General features: G+C 34.4%; 1 protein-coding gene across 2 annotated transcripts in view; it reads left to right on the top strand.

Moving 5' to 3' along the window:
• Nucleotides 1-18,055, top strand: part of DIAPH3 (diaphanous related formin 3) — a 512,673-nt gene that overhangs the window by 228,712 nt on the left and 265,906 nt on the right. For both annotated transcript variants that reach the window (XM_046028127.1, XM_046028128.1), the window contains 2 exons: nucleotides 5,673-5,767; nucleotides 9,858-9,959. In XM_046028127.1, coding sequence (XP_045884083.1) covers nucleotides 5,673-5,767; nucleotides 9,858-9,959 — 197 coding nt within the window. The remainder of the gene's footprint in view (nucleotides 1-5,672; nucleotides 5,768-9,857; nucleotides 9,960-18,055) is intronic.

Raw genomic sequence — 18,055 nt, 5'->3', positions numbered from 1 at the left:
TAATTCCTTTCCTTTAGGCTATTTATGGGTTAAATTCCTCAAAAAATTAATATGTATTAGAAAATAAAGCTAAGAAAAGTATTTAGAATAAAAATATATCTTCTATAACTAAAATCTATGTATTTTAGATATATTCTAAAATCTATCTTCTATATACTTTGTCTAAGTATATAAATAAGTTAAATTTAGGTGATGACATCACATTTTAAAAAGTGGTAGCAGATTTTTTCTTTTATACCTTCAAATCTCTATTATTTTTGATACTTGATCACACACAAAAGAGGTTGGAATATTAATGGAAATTAGGATGATGAATAAAATGAATTCCATTATCCCATCTGAGCAGTTCAAAGCCTTTCCTCAAAAGTAATGACTGGAAATATTTCAGTTTTAATTACTGTTACAGGAGCTAAATACTTAGTATTGAATTGTCTCCCTGACTGAATTACAATGGGAGTAGAGGGCAAAGAGTTTTGCTTCTAACTCATTTCTAACCGTAACTTAAATGCATCAAAGATAGTTTGCTTGGAACTGAGATAATACCCTATGTATATATTACTTTCTGATGTTGTGAGAGGAATACAATGTGGAGAATCTAGAAACATGGGAAGTTAACATGACTTTTAGTCTGCCTTTCAATTATTACATGCCTCAAGAGAGCTTTTAACAAGCATTGGGAACAAAAATTCTTTGGTGTGAGGCTAAAGATCCATGCTATCGATTAAAGAAGGAATTATGTTGGAGGCAGTAAGCGTAAAAGACAGAGTTGGCATTCCTTCTGTGAAAGTTTTGAGATCTCCTGCCTTTCCTGCTTACTATGACAGGGCTACCCCTTTCCTGCATTGTGGGTTTGCCAAACTACTTGATTTCTGGGCACAAATTGATTGCACATCCCTACACTCTTGAAGGTAGATGTCACCGTGTGACTTGCTTGGGTCAATGACAGTGTAAGTGGAGATGAGGTAGCTTTTGTGTGGAACCATTTATTGCTGGTATGAGAAACCCCAGTGTTCTTTCTCCTACACCCCAGAATGCCAATCAAAATGGTGTCCATCACCCTGATGTGAAGATTGTGTCAGGGCTCTTTCTGATGTGTAATGGACATGTAGTCTGAATTAGAAATGATTTGTGTATGTATGTGTATGTATGCGCATGCTTAGACTACTGAGATTTTGGGGACTGTTATATAATACAGGTATTTCAGGGAATTTTCCCCTTTAAAGGAACATTGACTTCAAAGCATTATTAACTTAGATAATCTCAAAAAGTTCTATTCTCTGGGACTGGAAAGAGATTTTTTCCTGAAAATTGTCCATGACTTGGGTTATTGATTCCTAGGTTGAAATAAATAACCTCGTTAGGGATCCTAAAGAAATACCATTTTATTTATTTATTTACCTGCAGATCTATTTATTCATTTGAGAGTGGGAAAGAGAGTGCTTGGACAGGGGGAGGGGCAGAGGGAGAGAGACAAGTAGACTCCCATGGAGCAGAGAGCCCTAGGACCCTCAGATCATGACCTGAGCCAAAGTCATGTGCTTAACTAACTAAGCCACCCAAGCACCCCAAGAAGTAGCATTTTTAATAGAATTCTTTTCAGATGGGTTAACCATGATAAGTTAGCACTGATATCCAACTCAAAGTTGCATAATTGACTTTGGTATTCGTTACATGTGACAGAACATGTGCTAAGTGGGATTTCAAATTTAATAATGGCTAATGATTATCGATTACCTTTATGTGTTAGTTTTATATTTGGCCCTTTAATCTTTACTATAACCCTATCAAAAAGGTAGGAGCATTGACGTTATGGGTGGGTATAGCAGTTCAGTGACTTGAATAAGGTGGTTTATTTTGAAAATGGTCAGTAGGTATAGGTTATACTATTCCTGTTTAGAGATAACAAAATCATATTATACAGAGGATATTATTTTTGTTTTGTTTTGTTTTAGCTAGAAGATATAGATCCATCCATTTTATTGTTAAACACATTTTAAAATTTAAGATTGAAAAGTCCAGAATTTAAACCATGTCATATTATGATGTAATCCATTTCTGGATTCTTCTTGCCCTCTTCAATTGTAGCAAGTGTTATGATTCAAGCTTTAAGAAGCTTTAACAACCTATAATTATAGTCTGATTCACAGCTGGTTTTTGTCTGTGAAATTCAGTCTTCTGAGACACTGGATTCTGAAAAGAGTCTTGTGATAGTGACAAGGCTCTATGTTGTCACTTGGAGATCTGAGATACTCTGTCTTAGATTTTTCTTCACTGAAATATTTGATAGAATTTTGAAGAAAGGATCTAAAAATCTACTCCTTTATTTACCTATTTAATCAAACGTGTGTTAGGGTCTCCCTGTATTTGAGTTCATAAAGGGTTGGCAAAGACCCTGGGCTCAGCATAAAAGGGAGAATTGCAGCCACTCCAGGCTCAAGAGATGCCTTAGGAGTTTTACAAGGTTCATATGCTTTACCAGATTTTTGGAGTATTAGAGCTATAAAGGGAGGAACCCTGGAATCTATGCATTAATGTAAAGGTTTAAATATTTATAAGTTCCCTTGAAGAAACCATGTGTGACTGGTTCCAAATCTGCACACTTTACATTTCTTCACTGAACTCAGTTTCCCACTGGGATCTATATAATCACATTTTGAAGGATAAGATGCATGTTAGTAAAAATACTCACTTTAATGGGTCTTTTGGAGGCTTTAAATGAGTATCTCATATTCTCAGTAACTTTTAATTTGTTTTTTAAAGGTCTAGGCATGTCTTCTAAATTTTGTGTTATACATTAGGGCATTTTCAACTCTTCTTTTTTTTTTTTTTTTTTTTTTTAACCTTAGAGCAAATATTCCTAAAATCTTATTCATAAGTTATAAAAATGACATAGTTCAGTCTTTATAAATACAGACATGTTATTTATAACAATAACATGATGTGTATGTTATTTTAACTATATAATAATCAATACCTGAAAACAATGGGTGAATTAGAAATATAGAAGACAAGCAATAAATTATGTCCATTCACAAAGTAAACTCTTCTATTAGCCTTTTATCTTATTTTGATATGTTACTGTATTCATTATGCATGTTGTATTATTTATGCTTATATTGTATATATACTTTAAAAGTGTGTGAGCTCATAAAAGGTTTTTATCTGCAATTTTTTTTTTAAAAATCTCCAAGGCCGTTTTTACTTTGAACACCAGTCACAAGTTTGTGGGTCCCCAAGACCACTCTTAACTATAATAATATGTTAGAAAAACTCACAGAACTCAATGAAAGCTATTTGACTCAAGCTTAAATGATACAGATTAAAAGTCAGCTGAGGAAAGAGGTACATGGGGCAGAGTCCAGGAGAGTTCTGAGGGTCAAGTTTTAGTCATGGACAACTCTAGATTCTCCCAGCAATGCTGAATAATAATACCTACAAATTATTGCCAACCAGGAGGCTCACTTAAGCCTTGGCATCCAACATTTTTATTAGGTCTTGGTTATGGGTGAACCCCTGCACAACTGACCTTAGTTTTCAGACCCTTGAAAGGTCAGGCTAATACTGTGACCCAAACCCCCCACCATAAATCACATTTTTAACATAGTCTAGATAGGTATTTCTTGATTAAGATTAAAAAATATCCTTTTCAGGATGGAGGAGATAGATATTTCAAGGGCATTTTTCTCCACATTGCCATAATGGCTTAAGTATATAGAAATATATATATTTTGGGGGCGCCTGGGTGGCTCAGTGGGTTAAAGCCTCTGTCTTCGGCTCAGGTCATGATCCCAGTGTCCTGGGATTGAGCCCCGCATCGGGTTCTCTGCTCAGCAGGGAATCTGCTTCCCTTCCTCTCTCTCTGGCTGCCTCTCTGCCTACCTATGATCTCTGTCTGTCAAATAAATAAATAAAATCTTTAAAAAATATATATATATATATTTTTTCCTCCCAATAACTATGTTATGCTTCAGAGTAATTTTATTCTTCGATCTTTATATTTAATGTTACAATCTTTTCTATATTTCTGTGTTGTATCCATAGAGTAGGTTTCTTGAGTGAAAGTTATTGCTTCTCAAAGAGAATTAATAATTTCAAAGATTCTGTTCAATCTTACTAAATTTACAATTCAGGTATATTTTAACAATTCACCTTTTCAGTTTGCTTATGTTAAGGTTTAACAAATTATTACTTTTCTTTTGTCTTTTCTTTTTTACTCTTTTAATAAAGGTTACATATATTTTGCTCATTTTACTTTTTAGATCTCAGGGTATCCTAAATGAAGAAAAAACAAATGCTTTCAATCTTGAGACAGGTTTATCCCCTCAACTTCCTTGCTTTTTAATTGTTTTGGTGCTTCGGTGGGTCTCCCTTTTATGGTGTCAGATACCAATCTTTTCACGTATTTTCCATCAACTTTTATGCTTAAAATGTTCTCTTACCATAAAGAAGCTAAATTGGCATGTTAAATTTCTTTTAGTATTCGCTTTTATTAATATTTGCATCTAATTCTACAGTCATATACAACTTGTTTTGTACATGATGTATAGATTTAGGTTTTTCTCTACCCATCAGTTACTTACTGATGATTCCTTTGAGATCATATATTAGCATATTTTTGTGCTTGTTAGTGTCTACTACAGGGTTATCCTGTTATAATTCCATTAATCTCTGTTGCAATAACATTTATACAATTTTGTTATCCCATTTTGTTGGGATATTAAGGGTTATACCTATCCATAGTTTCTAGCACTGTTTTCCCATATTTATGACTATTTGAGTTAAAAAATGTATCGACAAAGCTAGTGATGAGAACACAGACGGTACCCTTGTTGCTTATTTGTAGATGATCTATGGTATCCTCAGGTATATGGAATACAGCCTTCAGGAAAGAAGTACCGTGTTTTCTCAGCCTTGCCAAACATGCTGTCTATGAAAATACCTACAGACAAAATGACATAAGTTCAGCATATAAAATAAATTAGTGGGCTAGGGGTAGCCCACTACTACTAATGTAAAATTGAAATTCTTAGTGATTTTATCCAATCTATATTGGGATATATTACCCAATCTAATCCATTTGGATAGTTTTCCAGGAAAATTTGTTTTCCAATATTGGATATTCAAGCTTTAGTTACATGCAGAGGCTATATTTCTGGAATTTTGTGTATAATATTTTGAAACAGGGAAGTGCTCTTATAACTTACAATAGTGTTAATGTACTACTTAGCAGTTTTCTTAAAATATTTTTTTGTGAACTACTTAGTAGGGCTAGAAGATGTTATACAAACTAATAACATACATGTTTAGACAAATATTACATGTGCATCTTCGAGTTTTGTAGTTCTTTTTATTACAATGTGATATTTTTATGGCATACCAAATATATTTCAGGATTTTTTTTTAATCACATGAAAATTGGCATTCTGTGATAGGCTAATAACTAAGCATTAAAAAATCAACCTTGTAACCAGCATAATAATAAAGGACTGTTGCTTAAATAGTATTTCTAAAGCTAGAGTAGAAAATGTGCTAATGAAAGTTTCCCCCCAGTAATTACGTTTAATGTTTCAAGTCTCTCATTTTATGAATTATTTTTGATTTTTTTATATAGAACTACATCTCAAATTCTTTTCTTCCCTTAGTCATCATGAGCCTCTCTCTCCTCCTTTTAGCAATCTTCCTGAGCTCTTTTCGGGTGCCATATGAGGAAATCAAAATGATGATATTGGAAGTGGATGAAACACAGTTGGCAGAGTCTATGATTCAGGTAAACAAACTGGCAGAGAGCTTAAATTCCAATATTTCATTGCAAGCTTCTCATTAAATAGAAATCTGTAAGTGAAGCAAAATTCTTAAACCAAATCATTCAACTGGAAAATCATTGCTGCATAATTAGTTTTAGCATAACTTCTGCTTTGCCAGGAGATAAAACTCTGTATCTTCTCTTAACTGCAAACCAAATATAATGCTATCAAAATGATTACATTTCAATTATTTTAAATGACTCTTTCTGAAAGGCAACTTGTTTAATTTTACATATATGTTTTTGTTTTGGTTACAGTTCAGTTTAGTAATATGTTAATTAAAGTTTATTTGTATAATCCTTTTAGAATATGTTTTTCTTAGACTTTTGTCTTATGAAGTCATATTATGATTTGGTATAGAAGATAGAGGGAGTGTTCTCTTTATTTGAAGTTAGCTTTCTGGACAATCCTCCCTTGAGTCGTTGGTGTTCCTATGAGTACCAGAAATTGTGGGCATAGCATTCTGAATCCATTCAGGAGGCTATGAGGTTTTTTAAATGATTTTTACCCACCGTAGTATTTAAGGAACGCTAGTGTGGGGCCAGAGTTACTTGCTGAATTCCACATTAGGCATCAATAATGCATATCTTGATAAAATGTAAAATTGGTGAATCAAACCACAGAATACATAGGGAGAGAATAATCTGTTTACTATCTTTCATTCTTATAATGCATGTACTTGGAAAAGGGATTTTTTTCTTAAGCGATAAAATGAAACCAGAGATTATTTGTTAGTGTCAGCACATCTTTAAAATTATTTCAGACATTTACATCAGTAGATGGTATCTTTAGCAGCCTTTGGCTTGCCCCTCCCACCTTGTCTTCCCAATATGGTTGTGACATAATCCCAGTAGGAGTTTGCCCTGTGAGTCGCTGAGACCCCCAAACACACGATTCAGTAACTCTTGAAGGTTTCATCTTCTGGCACTTTCTCTTTACTAGATTTTTGTCTCATTTACTTTTAACTATAAATAAACCTTGTTGTTGGGACTAGACTTCAAGTTCCTTAAAGGAAATTTTTCTACTTAATACATGTTTGTGTTTTTCCTAATGTGTTTGTTGAATATTTACAGAGTAGCTTTTAACATGATTACATGAATGTGTTGGATGTTCAGGTGGCTCTTGGGTAGAGAAGGAGGAAGAATTTGGATTTTTTTAAGTTCGTGTCCAAAGATCATCCAGTTCTGTAAAATTTCTTGATATATTAGTTTTCTATTGCTGCTATAACAATTTACCACAACTTTAGTAGCTGAAAATAACACAAATGTATCAGCCTACATTTCTATTGAAGAAATCTGGTGTGTGTCTTACTTACCATGCTTAAGTCAAGGTGTTGGCAGGCTTACATTCTTTTCTACAGGATTTAGAAAAAGATTCTTTTCCTGGCTCCTCATGGCTGCCCACATTCCTTGGCTTAGGACATGTTTCTTCAATTCTGAAGCAATGTTGCCTTTCTTCTTTCTTTCATAATCACATCTCCCTCTGGCTCCATTATTCTGTTTCCCTCTTTCACTGGTAAGAACCTTTGTGGTTATATTTGGTAGTTCAGATAATACAGAAGAATTTTCCTTTTTTAAGGTCTGCGGATAACAACCTTGATTTCCCTTTACCATGTAACCTAATATTTCCACAAGTTCTTGGGATTAGGTGTGGACATCTTGGAGGATGTGGTTTAGGTCATCCTGCCTACCACACCTACTAATATAAAAGAAGTTTTGGGGATTTGAAATCTAAAGACTTAGTTTGAGTATTTATATATTAAAAAATAGGAATTCCATGTTCTCTGAAGTCTGATTTTAAAAATATGTTCCTAATTGTAAAGTGAAGAACTGCCGATTTTGAAAAGGGCATGGAGAAAACATTACTCGATAATAAACACCATTTTGGTAAACTCTGTTCACAATCATAAACTTTCTTCCGTCATTTCTTGTTACTTATTCATATATAACCAGATGTCAGCAATGTGCTGTTTGTCGTCGTTGTTTTTTAGTATGCTGTTTTTGATGTCAGCTCTCTACCTCATTCTTTACCCACTTGCCTTCATTTGTCATCTCGTAATTAATTCATTTAACAAATATTCTATTATACCTACTATGTGCAAGGCATTATGTCAGGCTCAGTTAGACATGGAATTTATAGTTTGGCAAGGGAAATGACATTTGCATAAACATGAAATAAACATGACTGGATCAGGATTAATTGATTTTAAGATTTACAGGCTGTGTTAGGGGAGTGCTGTGCCATGTGTGGAGGCGAGGGCTCTTACATGTGTGCATGTGTAGAGGTGAGGGTTCTGCAGGGCTGGATACAGTATGGATGTAGAAAAGGCGGTAGGACCAAGTGAGTAATGTAGCAGGCGTCAGTTATTCTGGCCCTAATAATTCCCTGTGCTGTGAGGGAAAAGCTGGGGGACGGGAGCAACTGCAAAAAGTTTAGTTTGATAGGACCTTAAGATTTGTGGAAGGATGGTAAATTTGATAAAGGGAGACCAAGGAAGTTTGGGCCTCTATTCTTACAAATCATAAGAATTTCATTATTACAGAGCAAAGCTAATGAAGTGAAAAATTAATAAATTCATGATAAAAGGTTAATTATATGTGAACTACAGATATCTAAGGGGATTTGATGGTCATCTAAAAGGATCCTGAAGAAATTCAGAGGCCTGGTTAATAAATAGCTCAAATAATCCAGCTGTCAGCTAGAATGGTTGAAGGAAACATAAATAACTGGGTCTTTGGGCCTCAGGCAATTTTCATAAGAGAAATTTCTATTTGTATGGAAAAATCCTCTATTGCTTTTATTCAGTTGGTAGTTTTAATAGTAAATACTTTTTTAGGGGTGATCTTAAATTGTCACTTTTTTTGTTTGTTTTTGGCCAGTCAACCAAGTTTTTTTCCAAAGGTACACAGTGAGTCCAAAACTTGTTCTTTGATCTAACTCCTTTGATATAGAATGTCCTCTAACATTATTTTTAACTAATGACACCTTTTCGGGGGGGGGGAGTTTTTCCCCATAAATATATATATATATATATATATATAGCATGATGTAGGCTTAATTATAACTTATACTTGACTTGGTTTTGTACAGAGTATACTGATGTTATAATCTGGAGTTGTGAGCACCAACCACTCTTTTTCTTAATTTTAATATCAGGACACTAACTTGCTTATAACACTGTTATAGTCAATTATTTTTGATACAGAGGATCTGTGTAGACTTTGTCTCCAGGATTGTGTAATCATTAAAATCTTAACAGGGAAGATAATTTGTGTGTTTATTTGGCCTTTCTCCATTGGGAGTGTTTCTCTTGTCTAAATGTGTGGCTTGGGAAAGGCCATGGATAAAAGACAAAGGAGCTGAAATAACCCAGAGCCCGTGGTTTCTGGACAGCTGATGCTATAGGCAAAAGACCATGGGTACTTAAGTTCCTAAAGGATCTCCCTATAGGCTTTTTATCTGCAAAGTATATCATTCTATGTCTTTAGTGCCTTCCCAAGTTTACCTTCCCATCAGAAAAGTTTGTTTTAGGGCTACTTTAATTTTTATTATTAAAACTGTAATCATGTTCATTAAATCTTGCAAGCAGTTTCATTAAAATTTCCTGAATTTCATTTCTTTTTCTTGCCTTTTAGTAGCAGTATGATAATTTCTTTTATCCCCTTGAATGAAGCGTTAAACTGTTTGGCTTTGCCTGAAATTTCTGACATTTAATTCCCTAAAGCTGAAATGTAATTGATCACATTTACCCAGGTGAGAAATCTGTTCCTTTGGTGTAGGTTGAGTTTTTCTTTCTCAGTTTTATGGTTAATCAAATAAACATTCAGTAGCACTTGATTTGAATATATAACTCTGGAGAGAGAAGAGGAAAATTGACTGCTTTCAGGACACAGAGAATGTAGTGTAAGGCTGAGTACAAGGCTGAGGTTACCTAGAAACAAAAGGAAAGGTTGACTTTTTCAGTGGTTTCTTTCCCATAGCTAATTAATAAGTCTTTCTAGAATTCAAAAAGCACATTTGGTGAAGATATTTTCTTGTGGTTTTAATTTTTAGAACCTAATAAAACATCTTCCTGATCAAGAACAGTTAAGTTCATTGTCTCAGTTCAAGAATGACTATAACAACTTATGTGAACCCGAGCAGTTTGCTGTTGTGGTAAGTACCGTCCAGCTCTCAACCTTTGCTCTTCTGGGTGGGGTTTTATACTGTGCCACACAGGAAAGGAAAGGTCAGGCCTTTTCCCATCAGGATTGTTTCATAAACCTTCAGTGTCCATCTTGCCTTTTTTTAACCTCAGGATATTTATGAAAAATTATCTTGATTTCAAATATATATATATATTGAAACAGTAGCCTTAAGGGAAGTCCAAGGAGTCTTTTAGAAGCATGAGCATGATTGTGTGTGTGTGTGTGTGTGTGTGTGTGTGTGTGTGTGTGTGTGTGTGTGTGTGTTCTCTCTTTCATGTCAGAATGTAGGTGAAAACTGCACTCCTATGGCAGAAGGGTATATTTATGTTTTATTCTGAAGCTTATGTGTTCCAACATATTGCAAGAATAGCTTCAGTTTCTTGTTCTTTTGCCCACCTCCGTTCATCTCCTATTTTGGACTCTGGAATTAGAAATACAGTCTCCTTTTTGGCAATGAGGATGAAAAATGAATACCTTTTTAAGAAAAAATCTTTGAGACCCCTTGATAATTATCTCGTCCCAGTCTCCTATTTTATAGAAGTTGGGGTCCGAAGAGGTGAAAATACTTGCCAATGTTATATATTAGCTGAGTTGCAACTTAAAATTAAGATTTTATCAAGCTTTCTTCTGTTCTTTTTTCCTACCATTATCATTTTGAGGTTGGTTACGTTTAGTCATCATGACAATACTTTAGTGTTTCATTTCTTTTTAATTTTTTTAAAGATTTTACTTATTTGAGAGAGGATAAGAGAGAGAGAGAGAGAGAGAGACAAGCAGGGGGAGTGGCAGAGAGAGAGGGAGAAAGAGACTCTCCATTGAGCACAGAGTCTGTCTGACACAGGGCTCGATCCCTGGGATCATAACCTGAGCCAAAAGCAGATGCTTAACCAACTGAGCCACCCAGGTGCCCCCATTTCTTTTTTATATATAAGATTCTTTTTTTCCCTTTTATCTTCAGTTCTATTACCAACCTCCAGGGATATGATAGAATTGTATTTGATATAATTTTGAAAATTTGGGTTGGCTAACTAAAGGACTGTCTGCATACCATATTTTGCTTGTTGTAGGCATTTGCTCTTAAACTACTTCCTGTTCCTTCATAAACCCATTCTCCTCACCCCTCTCTGCAGCACCTGTCCCCTTCCTGAGTTCACAAAACTCTGATTAGAACACAGAAAGGAGAAAATAAAGGGTTTTCCCCTATTCATTATCTTAAAATTTTGATTATAAAGTTTTTTTTAACTTATTTACAAAAATGTTTTTCTTTTTTCTTACCCAGTTCTCTAGAGTACCATTTTATCTTCTCTTTTTCTCTTTCTTCTGTATTTCCTCCTTTGCTTTATATTCTATTACCTGATCCCATTGTCTTTCTTTCGATCCCTATTTGATGCTCTACCTACACTGTCTTCCATTGGGAATAAGTGAGTAAGGGAGAATTTGCATTAAGTTTTTAACCACAGACTTTTTTGCCCATCTTTTTTGACTTTTGAATGAAGATTACAAAATGTAAAATTACAGTTTTAAAGTATTTCCCATTCACATTAAATCTGAAACACACACAAGCTTATGTGAAAATGCATATTTAGCAAGTAACATTTTACACTGCGCATCATCACAGAGAAAATGTAAAATTCTTGCCATGTTTTAGTGATTTTCACAGAAGAATGAGCTCAAACTTGCAGTTATTTTAGGTGTATTTAAAATAGCCAGATTATGCTCTCCTTCGAAAATCTGTAGTTCACGTCAAAGAGCCATGATTTACAAGCAGTGTTATCGTAGTGCTAGAGGTTATAGTTTTGATTTTCAGACAGAGATGGACCACTTCCATTTCGAGACACCTTGACTCAAAGTTGACCTTGAATCTACACATTCTATGCTGGGTCGTACCTGATTGCAAATGAAATTTAATGTAGAAAGAGTAATTATATTGAAAAACATTGGCTATAAATAATATGAACAGTGCTTTATCATATGTTGATTGTGAATATTCTTGAAGACATTTTTGTAAGTTCTAGTTTGTGTGGTACTAAAATTTTAAGACATAATTTCTTTCATGAAGAAAGGAAAAAGAAAATTGAGGGGGGAAATACAGTGTGTGTGTGTGTGTGTGTGTGTGTGTGTGTGTGTGTATATTTATATTTATTTATTTATTTATTTTGTCAAATCATAATGTTCTTCAACTTTACCTTCTTCCATTGCAACTTGTCACCACTGCCAATCTCCCTCTACCTCTCAGACACCTCTCCCCCTCACCAAAAAAAAGAGGGGGAAACCTGCTTAAAGTTCTAAACAGTACTTGAGAATTACCAAAAAATATGATGGCCAAAAATTACAGAACACTGTGGGATGCCTCAAGTTTTTGGTTCTTTTTGAATTAAAAGCTCAATATTAAGTTTCTTTAAAGAGTGGTATTTTTTCAATTTTTCAGGGTAATATAAGTAACATGATTTGGTGGTTTTAGGGAACTGGTTATAATGATCATGTATATTTCTTTGATTCTTATTATACTGTTTCATTTTTAAAGTAATAAACTTAATTATGTTTTTATCAAAGATGGGCTATTACTTTGGGGTAACTGCAGATTCCTACATGACTTTGATCTTGTAGAAAAATATTTACTCATTGACTAAACTTAGATTTAAAGTACTAATTATTTTTACCTAAAAACTATCAATGTTTCACAGATAAGGAATAGGCAAGAGTTAGGATAGCCTTTGCACCCCCCCAAAAGGCCAACACTTACCTTTTCATTTTCACCCAAGAGAGACTTACTTTTAGCTCTGTGTCACGTTCAGGTTCTATAACCTGATAGTGATTTCTATATTGTATTCCTTTTAACAAAAATCGGTTAAGGGTAGCTCAGCCAGTTTGTTGTCCCAGCTCTTGGTTAGGATCTCAGGGACGTGAGATCATTCCCCACATCATCAGGTTCCACATTGGGTGTGGAGCCTGCTTAAGATTCTCTTTCCTTCCCCCCTTCCTCTTGCTCTCTTGCTCTCCAACTCTAACTTAAAAAAAATCAGTTAAAACTCTACAATTACATTATTTGCTAGTTTAAATTTTTCTTTCATCAACTAATATAAATTTATTGATTTGATTCATGTGAATTACATACAGATTTCTCAGAAAGGTGTGTTCCATTTCAACCAGCATCAAAATTTGATACAATAAAATCACTATAGTTGTTTGTGTTATATAATTGACCTCAATTCCCCTAAGGAATTATGTAAAACAGTAAAAAGCAGCTCCACCAGGACATTGGCATTTGTTTATTTTCTCTTTGATAGAAAGGCAATGTGCAAAAGTAAACATCCAAAATGCTAGTAACCAATGTCAACTGAAGACCAATTCGAATATATAAGATATAACATGTAAGTTAGAAATATGCTTTAACTTTTGTCATGTATTACTTAGACACAACTTTTTAGGGCTCTGTGTCCTGTTATAGAGTGTGGTATACAAATAGGCTACTGAGAAATGCAAATAGTCGTGAAATTTTATGTTCCTGAAGCTTTCTTTTTAAAATATATTTTATATTTTATTTTTTTAAATTTAAATTCAATTATTTAACATTAATGTATTATTGGTTTCAGAGGTAGAGGTCAGTGATTCATTAGTCTTTTATAATACCCAGAGCTCATTACATCATGTGCCCTCTTTAATGCCCATCACCCCGTTATCCCATCTCCCAACCCACCTCCCCTCCAGCAACGCTCAGTTTGTTTCTTATGATTAAGAGTCTGTTGTGGTTTGTCTCCTCTGATTTTGTGTTGTTTTAGGATTCCCCTATGGTACAGTGTTTTCTTTCTTAAATTCCACATATGAGTGAGATCATATAATTATCTTTCTCTGATTGACTTTGATATGTCTGTATTCTCTCCTGGTTTTCTATAACATAGTATTTCATATGCCCTTTATTTTCCCCTTGAAACTGGAAGCAAAATTTTTTAATGGAGATACTGTCACTATCCAAAAAAAAGTTTAATGCTGAATACCAGATGCAGGTACTTCCATGCTATGAAGATTTTAGTCACTCATCTGTTACTTTTAATAATTCAGAGTCTTGAGGTACCTTTCTGAACTAATTCTCTTTTCAATCTTTATGACTTGGATATTGGCCAGTTAGAGTAGGACAGTTGTTAGCTGCTCTGGGTCTGGTCGCATCTGTGCTCTGTAGTCTAGTTGTGATGGTGATGCTGGTGGTGGTCTGGTACCTTTTGGAATTGATCCTCCAGTGCTATGAATTCAGGGTCTAATAGTCTAATGATACTATTAAGTTGTTTTTGTAGCTGAGTAGACTAATCTTATATGTCCTAGGTTTTCTGGGAGATGTTGACATATGAAAAATAATATCCCTTCAAAAATCCTAATTTGAAATATTCTTTCCCCTGGACAGTTCAGGACTCTCTTTGTTGTTGAGATATATTTTTATATTTGCTATGCCCTCTCCTCATCCTTTATTCAACTTAACTTTCCATCAATAAGTGAAGAAGTGAAAATATACTTGCCTACCTTTTTTCTTGGATTTCTTCCTTCCCTCGTCAGCTCTAATACCTCCTCATTTATCCTCCCAAAATATTGCCTACTTACTGAAGGTTTACTCCCATTGAGTAGAACCAGATTTTAGTTGTATAACTATTTTTTTATATTTGCAGTTTCTTTCATCAGTAAACCATTAGGTAAAATCACTGTTCTCACAGTGTCATGGTTTAACTGTAGGAGAAGTTAGATGTATGAATATTCAGTGGGATCAGAAGATGAGTTGAAGTTTGGAAAAATGCCTAAAAATTTGCATTTGAAACTTGAGGTATTAGACTTTCTTTGATTAAAAATTCTAGGTTTTTGAGTATTTGTCTCCACATTACTTAGTTCTCTTAAGCTGTCTGTTCTTCAAAGGGATTAAAACATTTATAGGAAGGTTGAACTGAACAAATGTCCTGTTTATATTCTGTATTTTGAGCTGCCACCATTTGGTGTCACTATAGGGCAGGGTTTTTAAACTTTGTGCAGGAGAGCCCTCCGTTGTTTTGTTTTGTTTTGTTGTTGTTGTTTTAATCAAAAACTGATGTAGGATATTTATGCATATTTCCCTGCATTAAAAATGCCTGTTTTAAAATATACCCTAATATTCTTGTTGTAAAACATTCAAATAACGTATAAAAATAGTGAATACAATGTGGAAGTTCCTTGTATCTCACTAGCTCACTGCATTCCATACAAATTATTTTCAACATTTTGTTGGACCTCCAATCCTGTTTCTCTGTATTCCCAAATACATGCGTGTTCATGTGAATATTAGGAAAAATATATTGTTCTGAAACTTTTTCACTGTAAAAAATATATTTTGGAGATAGTTATTTTCATGATGTACTGGTTTAAAAAAATTTTTTTTTAAAGATTTTATTTGTCAGAGAAAGCACAAGCAGGGAGAAGGGCAGGCAGAGGGAGAAGCAGTCTCCCCACTGAGCAAGGAGCCCAATGTGGGACTCAACCCCAGAATTCTGGCATCATGACCTGAGCCAACAGAGCCACCCAGGTCTCCCTGGTTTTAAATTCTTTTTTTTTTTTTCCATTTTATTTATTTTTTCAGCGTAACAGTATTCATTCTTTTTGCACAACACCCAGTGCTCCATGCAAAACGTGCCCTCCCCATTACCCACCACCTGTTCCCCCAACCTCCCACCCCTGACCCTTCAAAACCCTCAGGTTGTTTTTCAGAGTCCATAGTCTCTTATGGTTCGCCTCCCCTCCCCAATGTCCATAGCCCGCTCCCCCTCTCCCAATCCCACCTCCCCCCAGCAACCCCCAGTTTGTTTTGTGAGATTAAGAGTCATTTATGGTTTGTCTCCCTCCCAATCCCATCTTGTTTCATTTATTCTTCTCCTGATCCCTGGTTTTAAATTCTTGAATGGTATTTTATGGTCTCTACTGTGACTTTTTCTTTTAACTATTCCTCTAAAGAAGGTTGGTTAGTTAGAGGGTTTTAAAATAATTTTGTATACATCTTCCTGTATGTATTTTAAAATTTTATTCAGAAATATTATGTCAATACCCATTTAAAAAAAAATGTATGTTCCCGGGGTTTTTTAAAAGAGTAATTCTGCATTCATCTTTATATATACATTTGAAGGCAGTGCATCTTAGATGTTGTGAGTGTGGACTATGGGTTTCAATCCTAGACCAACCTTATTAGCTGTGTGTTCTTGGGTACTTATTTTCTGTACCTCAATTTTCTTATTTATGAGATGGGACTATATTATTTCCTTGTACTGCTGTAACAAATTACCCACTAACTTAGTGACTTCAAACAACAAAAGTTGTTTGGGGGTCAGAAGTTCAAAATGGGTCATCAGGGCTGTATTCCTTCTGATGGCTATGGAAGGATAGTTGTTTCCTTTTTCCAGCTTCTGGAGACTGCTCACTTTCCTTGGCTCATGGTCCAGCATCACTCTGACTTTTATCATCACATCTTATCTGACCCTCTCCTCTCCTTTTATAAGAGCCCTCTGATTATTTGGGGCCTATTTGGATACTCCAGTTTAATCTCCCTTTCTAACGATCCCTAATTTAATCACATCTGCAAAGTCCCTTTGACATGTAAAAGTGTTAGGGAATAGTGGTTATATTTAAGGGATCATCATTCTTCCAATCACAGTGACAGAAACAGTGCCTATCTGCATTGCGTTCTCCTGAGTATTGAAAAATCAATACAGTGAATATGTGTAAATCCTCTTAAAATGATAAACTCTTTGTAAAAGTTAGCTTTGTTATTAATATTATTTTTTTAGGAAAGAGTCCCAGAATTTCAGTTGCTAGGTTAAAGGTATTTTTTATCTTGATAGTTATTGCTAAATTACTTTTCCAAGATACATGTGTCAACGTATACTTTTAGAAACAGTATGTGTGGATTTTTTTTTTCCTGGTATAGTCACCGATATTTAATATTATCTTTTTTTTCACTTGTTTGTATATATTTTACTTTATATTTTTTGTTTATGAGATGATATTGAAGCAGTTATTATATATTATTTTTCTTCTTAGAACTGCCTATAATATCTTTTGTTTTACTCTTTTTTCCTTCTAGTTTGTAGAATCTTATGTAATCTTTTTGTTACTTCTTTATAAATATTGGCAATTTTTCTTAATGCTTCTCACTTGTCTCTCTGCTTTTATTTATGATGTATGCTGTTTTCTGGCACTTTCAAAGTTTGGTTTTAAAAGTAAGTTGAGATAAAGAAGACCCATGTTACTCATTTAATGACAGGAATTTATCCTGGGTATACAGACGCGCATGGTCCTTTGTATATAAGAAGAGCATGGTTCCTTATTTATAATAGGACCAGGTGATTCAGTCTTTAGTTTGACTGGAGGAAACATCTATAAAGATACAAAATGAGTGTGAAATACCACAGACTATCCTTCACTGCCTCCCTAAAGTTCTTCATTTGCTTCCCATTGCTCTTACATGGATGTGTGCAGTTCTTTCAAACAGCATTAGACCTTAAAAAAAAATCATGAAAGTATAATTGATATACAATAAAATGCACATTTAACATTTGTAGAATTTGATTTTGCAGTATATAATGAAATAGATAATGAAACCATCACCATAATCAAGGTAATGAGCATACCCATCACCCAAATGTTTCCTCAGGTCTTTCTAGAAGCCCCTTCTTCCCATAAACCAAGAACTCCGTCTTTAATGAAGCATTCTTGCCTCCCCTCCTCCTCTAGTCTTAGTTTTCCCTTCTCTGGAATACTTTTCCTGTAAAATTCAGTATCCTTCCTCTTTGTTACTGTAATGTCCTATGCATATCTCCAAATGGCTCTTATTCCCCTAGAACATAAGTGTTCTTTTACACAGGACGGTCTTCATTATGTTCAGAATTTTCTATAAGCTGAAGTAGCTCATGTTTATCTTTATATTTCCAACACATAGTGTATCTTCCGGCACATGGTGACCATATGATAGTAACTAAATGCATATATAAAATAAGAGATGAACAGAAAGGAGAGAAAATATATGGTAAGAACAATAAAATAACAAAATTTGAAGAGTTTTTT

Source organism: Meles meles, chromosome 14, assembly GCF_922984935.1.
Source record: "Meles meles chromosome 14, mMelMel3.1 paternal haplotype, whole genome shotgun sequence".
Classification (NCBI taxonomy): domain Eukaryota; kingdom Metazoa; phylum Chordata; class Mammalia; order Carnivora; family Mustelidae; genus Meles; species Meles meles.
The sequence above is the reverse complement of the archived record's forward strand: the minus strand, read 5'-3'. Positions and strand labels throughout refer to the sequence as shown.